This window comes from Limulus polyphemus, unplaced genomic scaffold (genome assembly GCF_000517525.1).
Source record: "Limulus polyphemus unplaced genomic scaffold, Limulus_polyphemus-2.1.2 Scaffold1058, whole genome shotgun sequence".
Classification (NCBI taxonomy): Eukaryota; Metazoa; Arthropoda; class Merostomata; order Xiphosura; family Limulidae; genus Limulus; species Limulus polyphemus.
Genome location: NW_013666668.1, coordinates 283,925 through 293,827, shown reverse-complemented (window position 1 = coordinate 293,827; position 9,903 = coordinate 283,925). Strand labels below are relative to the sequence as shown.

The 9,903-nt window shown below is 32.9% G+C and overlaps 1 protein-coding gene across 6 annotated transcripts in view; it reads left to right on the top strand.

Moving 5' to 3' along the window:
* LOC106461918 (malonyl-CoA decarboxylase, mitochondrial-like) overlaps positions 1 to 9,903 on the top strand; it is a 117,031-nt gene that overhangs the window by 41,621 nt on the left and 65,507 nt on the right. For all 6 annotated transcript variants that reach the window (XR_002611107.1, XM_022389013.1, XM_022389011.1 and 3 more), the window contains exon 4: positions 4,540 to 4,680. Coding sequence is in view for 5 of the 6 variants with exons in the window: in XM_022389013.1 (XP_022244721.1) it covers positions 4,540 to 4,680 (141 nt within the window). In the remaining variant the exon portion in view is untranslated. The remainder of the gene's footprint in view (positions 1 to 4,539; positions 4,681 to 9,903) is intronic.

Genomic DNA, 9,903 nt, shown 5'->3' with positions numbered 1-9,903 from the left:
ACGTAGCTATGTTATATTGTGTGTGTGTGTGTAGTGTGTGTGTGTAGTATATATATATATATATATATATATATATATATATGGCAAATGCGATAGTACATATAAGCTATAGTAGGAATGAGCCAGATGTACAATATGTGCGGACAGGTGGTAGCACTGCCTATGTATGGATGGCTCAGATTGTTCATCAGAATGGTATTTTAAATTTCTCCTCAATAGGTCATCAGAACTTTACAATACTCTACAGTTTCCTTTATAACAATATCAATGTAATGATTGAGTTACAACTTCTGGGAATGTCTATAAATCTCATAGTAAAAATTCTAAGTTTCATTTTTCTCTTCATACTGTTTCTTTTTTATTAAATGGTAATTAAAAAATAAAAACAGTGGTGTCAACCAATTTCACTGAGGTGAAATAGTTTCAAACGGAGTATCTGCTTTTATAAGTATTATTTTGTACACATATAAAACAGATGATGCACTACTTTAGGCTTATAATTAGATTTGAGGGTAGGTTGGTAGAATTTCTGATGAGTAATATAATTGAATTGATGATACACAAGCCTCCTCACTTGGTATTGCTGGCAGAGAAGAACATAGCTAAAAGTTAAAGAAAACACTTTTCAAAAAGGAATTAAAGGTAGGGATGGTATTTGCATAATACCTATATAATATCATAGGCAAGAATTGATATATAGCACTTTTACATGTATATATGTAATGATAAAGCTGTGACTTGTCTTATGCACCAGATGATCATTACAAGACATTATTAAAAAATAATCTATTAGATAGTATCACTTCATATTGATCTAAGTGTGTAATTATAAATGCATACAAAATTATATGAGAATATAAATTAATAAGTACTAATATTTAATGTTGGGTTGTTGGGCCAGAAATGCTTTTTTGTGTTACCTATTCACATTGCATCTGCTGAAAATTGATGTGGGGCTACTTTTCCCAAATCACAGATTTGGGGGCCTACCCCAAGAAACATTTCAAATTTATGATTAAATGGGATCATTATCTGCATTCTAACATGTAAGAATGGAAAAATCAGTCTTTTTTTTTGTTGTTGTTGTTGTTCTGTCTGTATTTTTTTTCTTTTTACATAATTTCTTCAGTGGGCAAAAAAACTTATAAAAAAGAAGTTAAAATTGATGAACAATAAATACAAAATAACAGGTTTTTACATATTTCTGTAATTTTTTTTTTCATTTTTACACACAATTCTGAAGATCAGTGATAGTATGCACATTTTACTAAATTTTGTATGGTGTTGTTTGATTAAAAGCAGAGAAAACAATTGTAGATTTAATGGAAACCTATTGAACATTTTCAGATTTTAGGCTGATAACATAAAAAGAGAGAAATCTACTAAAAACTTATTATTTTGATAAAATAGTGTTTTACATTGAAATTTGGTAATAAAATCTGCAAATTTTAAATTTACTTAAATGATTTTTTTTACATATAAATTACATATGGTGACAGACCTTTCTTAAAATGATGACTCTCCCCAATTTGGTACTAGATCATCTACTTTAACATTGTCTAGTTTGATTTAATGAAGACACATTCTGAATTTCCAGGAACTTTTTATTGATACAAAACACAAGTCACTTAAACTGGACAAGTGACATTAATGTGTTGAATGGTGAAGAAAATAATAGTCCAGGTTTGCATCACTATACTAAGCTTGTTTATAACATTAATCTCAGGTTCCGGTAAATTGTGAATTACATGTTCATGTATATGAACAGTCTTTACCTCAGTAGTTAAGTATTTATTCTCCACAGCTTAACATAATGTTTTGCGACAACATGGACCTATTGGTCCATCTTGGCTGTTCCATCCTCTAAACTAAATTAAGATAAAAAAATTCTAAAGCCAGCCCTTATCATTTATATACTTATCAAGCTTTCTCTTACACTCACATAAATTTACTGCCTCTACAACATTTGAAGGCAACCCATTCTACAGGCCAACCACTCTGTTAGAAATATGAAACTGTCTTAGCCAAAGATGACTCCTATGTTGCCAATATTTTTATTTGTGTCCCCTAGTCTCACTGTTAAATATGAAAAAAGATGATGCATCAACACTATCAATTCCCTTTACAAGCTTAACTACCTCAATCAAATCCTCCCTAACTCTTCGTTTTTTCAAGAGAAAACAATTTGAGAGATTTCAGCCTCTACTCATATGACAACTCGTCTATCCCAGGCACCATTCTAGTAACCCTTCTCTGAACCCCTTCCAAAAATTCAATATTCCACATGTGGCCTAACCAGTGATTTGTACAATGAAATTATAACCTCTTTAGACTTGTATAAAATAATTCTGTAGATACAACCTAAAATCCTATTTTCCCTACCATAAGCAACAGCACACTGCTTGGATGACTTTAGAGACTGATCAATTATTACCTCAAGATCCATTTCCTTCATAACATTGTTAAGATTATTCCCATCTAAATTATGATAACCCACATGCATTATCTTGCATTTATTATAATTAAAACCTATCTGCCATTTATTTGCCCAACTCACTAAATTATCTAAATTCTTTTGTAAATCAGCAACTTCCTCTTCATAGCTAGCAACATCCAAGACCTTAATATAATGTGCAAATTTAAATAATTTATTGAATATTCCTTCATCTATGTCATTGATGTAAATCAAAAAGAGCAGAGGTCCTAAGACTAAAATTAATCCAGTTTGAATGAACTCCATTTGTAACAACCCTCTGCTTTCTTCCATCCAGCCACTCTTCTGACCAATTAGCTAACTTATAGCCCCACATGTGTGGCACCTTTTCAAATGCTTCCTGAAAATCCAGATACACCAAATCTACACCCTTACCCTCACCTACTTAAGCAGTAACCTTTTCAAAGAATGTCAAAAGGTTTGTAAGACAAGATTTTCCCTTTGTGAAACCATGTTGACTATCCAATAAAATTCTAAACTTTGTTAAATGACTTTACAAAGTATCTTTTAACAGACTTTCCAAAACTTTTCCCATAACTGATGTAAGACTAGTGGGTCTATAATTATTGGAAAATTGTTATCATCTCCCTTGAAAATAGGAATTACATTAGCTAACTTCCAGTCCTCTGGTACCTGCCTGCAATTCAGAGACTAACAGAAAATAGTAGTAAGTGGCTCACATATCCAATCTTTAACCTTCTTCAAAACCCTTGGGGAAATATTATCTGACCCAGGAGCTTTATCATTTTTTAAACTTCCAGGTTTTTTCTTAACCAGCTCAGGATTAATGCAGTCATTTTGTTTAATCTCGTGGATGTTACCTGTTTACACTATTTTATATAACTCTTTCATACAAACTAATCAACAATAAAGAACTTGTGCATTCTCTGTCACATAATTGTTGAGTTATATCATAGTTTAGGCTTTCATAAATAGTGATTCAGGAAATGTAAGTAATACATTTGCAAGCTATTATTAAAATAAGTTATTTGTGTATAATGTAATATGTAAATGATTATATGATAACAGATCTCATAATTATTATGTGTCAATAGATGCCCTCATCTGAATGAAGAAATAATGCTAAATTCATTACTCACAATATTTTTCAGAATGTTTGTATCTAGTTTTATGTTGTTGGATTCTGTAGCTTATTTAATTGGGCCAAGCATAGCTTAGTGATTAGTATGAAGTACTGTGAATATGAGAGTTCATGGGTTGAGTTCCATTGTTGCTAGATTGCGCTTTGTATTTCTGGGGCCACTGGTGTGTTATGAGTGATGGTTATGTCCCACTATTTTGTTACAGTAACCTAAAAGTTAGTGGTAGGTGCTGTTATTAATTAGCTGCTTTACTGTAATCTTACAAGTTCAAATTTAAACTATGGATGGCTAGGTCCAATAACTCTTATTCATAACCATAAAAAAACTGACAGTCTGTTGATTTTGCAAACCTTATTTCCAAAAGGTAAAACATTGAAGAATTAATAAGTATCAATAAGTCTATTTATTTATTTACTCTAATCTTATAAGTTCAAGTTTAAACTGTGGAAGGCTAGGACCAATAGCTCTTGTTCATAACCACAAAAATCTGACAGTCTATTTATTTCACAGACCTCATCTCTAGAAGGTTAAGCATTGAATAATTAATAAGTATGATATATTTTCATATTTATCGGTTTAGAATGGATGCTTGTTGCTTCATATCATTATTTTCATCAAACTTAACTCAATCAGTGATATGTAAACAACAAGACTGTTATGAAGGTTAATTTATATATCCACCAGAAATTGATAAGGTTTACTTGGGATACAAGTGACAGTAAATCAATGAAACATTTGAATTATTCTTCAAGTGAGTGACTTATGCTATGTTGACTGAGGAGAGTGTCATTCACATTGGTTGACACTCCCTTTAGATTTATGCCTGGTTTTATTATTGTTTATTTATGTTAGATATAAATTACTGATACCTGAAATGATATTTTTTGACATTTCCTTTTAATAAGAAATCATTGTTTTCCTTTGGCTTGATTTATTTCACAGGAACAAGGAGAAAGTTCCAGAATAAAAGCCGAGGAGAATCTACGATCATCCCTGACACCATATTACATTGGCTTATTTGGTCATATAGGAAGATTGGAGGGTGGAGTAAAGTTCTTAGTTGATTTGAGAAAAGATGTCCTGGTTAGTTATCTAAGAATTTAATTTTTTTATTATAAATAATATATTTTTGTTAAGTAAATCCTTTTAGGAAATTTAAAATTGAAGATTTAGAAGCCTAAATTCAAGTTTATTTCCTGGAAAATAATTGTTTTATTAGTTATAAATGTGTATATTCATTAGTAATGTTAGTTGGAATTCTTTTAAACTTTAGTTAGATATGTATATGGAAGTAGAGGGATGAATTTAGTTTGTTTTTGATGTTCTAGTCAATGAAGAAGTAAGATCTATGGTCCAGATGGCTTAATAGCATCTTCTTCAGGGTTCCCATACCAATTTTGGCTTTCTGATTGGGAATTTGTGAAATTTGTCAAAATAGCAGGACATTTAAAGCATGCTTACTAAGTTTTCTATCATTTCTTGATTGTTTGCCATTTTCGCATGCCACAAGCCTTTAACTCTTTCAATACAGAGTCAGTCAATGACTTTATAGCATCTTCTTTTTCTTCAGGGTTCCCATACCAATTTTGGCCTTTTAATTGGGAATTTGTGAAATTTGTCAAAATAGCGGGACATTTAAAGCATGCTTACTAAGTTTTCTATCATTTCTTGATTGTTTGCCATTTTCGCATGCCACAAGCCTTTAACTCTTTCAGTGTGACGACCTCGTAACTATTTTGTGCTTGTTATAGTTTTCATACTATAACTTTTAAATCAGTAAGTAAATGTTAAAAAAAATTGGCAGATTATCAATAAATGTTACAATGCTTTCATGTGCAAGATATCTAATTTTTTTATTAAGTTGTAAGGTTTGTAAAGCAATGTTTCTCTCATGCCTTTTTTTTTCACATCTTGCCTATCTATCTTGCAAAGTAATTTTCATTTTAAGATTAAAAATACTTTTATGCATCAGAAAATTTTGAAATTTCACATGGAAATCCTTATAATGTCCGGATAGTTATCAAACATTTCTTAAGAAAAACTTTTATATTTAATTTGTTATTGTCAGTAATTAATCTCTGTTCGGGTTCGATAGATTTGAACAATCTCACAACCGCCAAAAAAAATTAGGAAATAAACATAAATTATGCCTCTTTCATTCTAGAATGAACACAAATTATAAAACAAAAACATAAATCTTTAGACAAAATAGCTTAAGTCTCATAACATTATACATTTATATATATATTTATTATTTTTATTATAATGACGTTTATGACGTGGCTGGCTAACAATACAGAAGTTACACTGATGCTGCTCATGTGCACTCATGTTACTATATCAAATAACATAAAACTGACCTTTGGTCTGTACAAAGTAACTCATCTTGGCTGTGTTTTAGTTGACTAGTATTTTGTAAAATACGGTCACATTTCAATTATTATACATTATATATGTATACACATTACTGCTATTTTGGAATAAGTTCTTAAACATATTTTTCCTGAAACATAGAACAGTAAATAAAGAAGTAAAGTAAACAATTATTTCGTCTAGTTACGACCTTTGTACTCGGTTGCTGTTGCACCTAGGTTGCTAAGTTTTGAAAAATTTTGCATATGGAGGATATGAAACAAAATATATTTTTTTTAGGTTTTGTATATTCTTTTGAATAACTAAAAAATTATAAATTACTACATCAATACCATAGAATTAAACTTCAATTTATCAAGCATAGTAACTAAGATGTATTTTACTCTTAAAAAAATATTAAATTTCAAGCAGAATAAAGACACAATCTACCTCATTCAAATCTTGGTTAAAAAGAAAGAAATGATGCTAGCCAAGTTATAAAGACTGAGAAAACCACTAGGAGGACATTCTGAGCTTCTGATTGGTTATTCCTGTCATATGTAGAAGTAAGTGTATATAAGGAAGCATTTCCAAAAATTAAAGAGGTGGGCGGAGTACCACTGTGTTTAATTTATTATATGAGCAATATCTTAGCACATAGAAAAGAAAAGATCTTATTATTATATTTTCTAGCTTGCCAATATCTGTAATTTGAGTTTCTAATTTGTACAAAACTATAGACTTAGTGTTTTGACTTCACAAACATCCAATATGAACCAGAGCTGCATTAAACATACCACGGGACACACAAAAATCGATGTTTATCTGTGTTTTTTTTTATATTTACTTTTAAATTGAGTAATGTATAGTTCTAAAATTTGAATTATAATCTACAGTTTGATACCAAACTTATTGAAATAAATTCATGAAATAGTAGTTCAATAAAATTTTGAATATGAGTCAACAAATGAGATGACATGGCCTTTCACCTATGACCTGTCTCAAAAGGGTTAAACTTCTTCCTACCTCATGATCAACATGGTTCACTGCATCCTTTCATGTAAATCATCATGAAATCCTCCAATGCATGGGACACCCTATGTTTGATTCTACTTAACCATCACTTTTAGTTAGGCAGTGGTCTTGTGCAGGTGTTTCATTTATTGCAGATTTTTTAACTCCTTTTTTTCAAAGTAGTGCTTTCAAGTTTTTAATAACTTTTCTTTTCTACAATTTCTTCACTGTAGTTTGTTGTCAAAAGCACCTTTATTTCATTATTTTGTAATACTTTTTCTCACAGTTGATTATTGATTATGAACTCAGAATTTTGTACTATGACTTTTGCTAGTTAGCACTACTTTAATTGTTGTAACACAAACTTCAGGTGTGGGGGTCTCAGCTGGGGATATACAGAGAGTTGAATTTTATGTGTTTCATCCCTCTTTTTATGACAATGTACAGGATTCTCCTGTCCTTGTAGTGCCTGTTCATGATCAAGAGGATTTTGACAGCCCTTTTTTCAATGCCTGTACCTCTCCTGTGAAATCTGCTAGGCCTACCTTAGCCTTTATAGATATGTTTTCTCAGGTTTGTTATATTTTTCTCTATCCCTGAAAAGATACATGCCATCCCATCTTTCGATTATCTTGTCTTCTCTCCTTCTCCTGTGTACATGCTATGCATTTCATTTCTCAATCGAAGGCTGGTGCCAGTATGTCTTTTCATCTACCATGGGCTTCTGATCATTATGAATTTGATTACTTATCAAGCCTTTAATCCCTTGCTTGACTGGAGACTGGTGTCCTGTGATTGCTATCCTGCCTCAACCAATTTCTGGATCTTCCATGCTTTACCATGGAATCTTTACCTCCATATTCCCATTTCTAATCAGTCCTGATACTATCTTTGGTTTGTCTACAGTGGAGTTGTATTTTGGTTTTGTGCTTTACTTGTTGGGTTTGCTTCAGCACCATATGTGTTTGTCAGGTGGTAAAAGCTTTTTCCAGACTTATGCATGCTTCTGTTAGCTCCTTCTGAATTGGTGTCTTCTCAACACACTCATCTACTACTAACAGAAGTAGCTCATGTTAGTTGGATTTTCAAGATGGAGAAGTCTTTTCTGATTTCTACCCAATATCTTGTCCAATTGGGTATGTTTTTCAACACTTATCTCAGTTGGGTCCAACCTTCTCTGCTTCATTTGTGTTTGATGGAGCTTTCAGTTATTTATGCTCTTTCTTCTCCCAGTCTTACTGCACTTGAGGTTCTATCGCTTTTGGGGACTTGAGCTTTCACAGATGCCCTTATCCCCTTGGTTTTTGAACATGTGCATTCTCTTCTGTGGATGTTACATGTCCAACTGAATCTTGCTTGGGATCCCTTGGGTTCTCCAATTACTCTTTCTTCTTCCCTTCTTGACTATCTCCATTGGTGGTTGGATAGGTACCTCATTTGAATTTGCATCTGTTCACTGAAGCTTCTCTCCAGGGTTGGGTGCATGGGTCATTCAACTGGAGGTTTTCAGATATTGGTCTCAGGTAGAAATGTCATAGCTTATTAACATCTTGGAGCTTCTGGTGGTACGATGAGCTTTGGGTTATTTTCTTCCTTTTGTTTGGAACAGACTCATCATGGTCCATTAAGACAATTCCACTTTTGACTCTTATTTCAATTGCCAAAGAGACACCCATTCTCATTCTTTTTGTGATTGAATATTGGAAGTACTTTATTGGGCTCACACACTGCAGATATATCTCAAAGTGTGTTCTGTTCCCAGTACTTTCAACCTTGTGGAGGGTCTTCTTTTCACCAAGGAGTGGTACCTTGATCTTCAGGTATTCCTCTGGCTTTGTAGTCACTGAGGTACTCCTGATCTGGATACTTTTACCAGTTCTCTCAACACCAAGTTGCCTCATCCACAGGCCCTGAAAGTGAATGTTCTCAGTCTGGACTGGACCAACTGGTACCTCTATGCCTACCCTCCTATCTGGCTCCTTCCCAGGGTGATTTCAATCTTCCATTCCACTCTGTGTCAAATTCTTCTCATTGCTCCTTACTGACTATTACAACTTTTTTCCTTTTCTCCTTCAGCTTCAAACTACTCATGTCACTCGTCCTCTCACTACATCTCTCCTCCATCAGCTTTGGTCACTGGTCCTTAATCCTGCTGTTCACACCCTCTGACTTCATGCCTGGCATTTATCTGGTCCCTTGCAAGGAGATCCAAATTATCTGTGTGTGTTGCTTCCTTTTTAGCCTGTTTCATTTGCCCTTTCTCCCTTGCAGTTTATCAACGTATGTGAAACATCTTCTGCCATTGGTTGTTAAGCTGTGAGGTTTCCCCTTTTTGGCCCACTGTTCCTCTCCTTACCGATTTTTTTTTTACCTGGATATTCCATTGCAGGTTATCAAGCACCCTTGTCCAACACTTCCATTTTTCCAGGTACTGCTTTGTGTTTTCCTCTCCTACTGTCTCCCTTTTATTGTATTCCTTCTGGATTCATTGACATCCTCATCAATATTGGAATGTCAGTATTGTTCTTCACTGTATCACACTCCCTCTGTTTGAACCTTTGCCCTCCCATTCCCTATTTCACCTATCCATTAATCCCATTGTCCCGAGTACCCTTTACTGTGCATGACACAAAGTTTTAGTGTCTTACATTCAAAATTTTATTAAACTACTTTCTGTATATGTTATACCAATTAGAATAGCATCAAATCTTAGCTAATAATCCATATTTTAATAGTATAAAAGCTTTAAGTTCTTAATTCTACAAGGAAATATATAAAAAAAATGCTGCATTTCCACTAGTGTGACCCACAGGACACATTTTATCTTAGCATGTCATCATCCCTGTTTGAACCATCACCCCTCGAAAATGTACAAAATTAAATGTAAAATACTCTCTATGAAATTGTTATTGCTTAAACAAACCATAATTTTATAGGCTT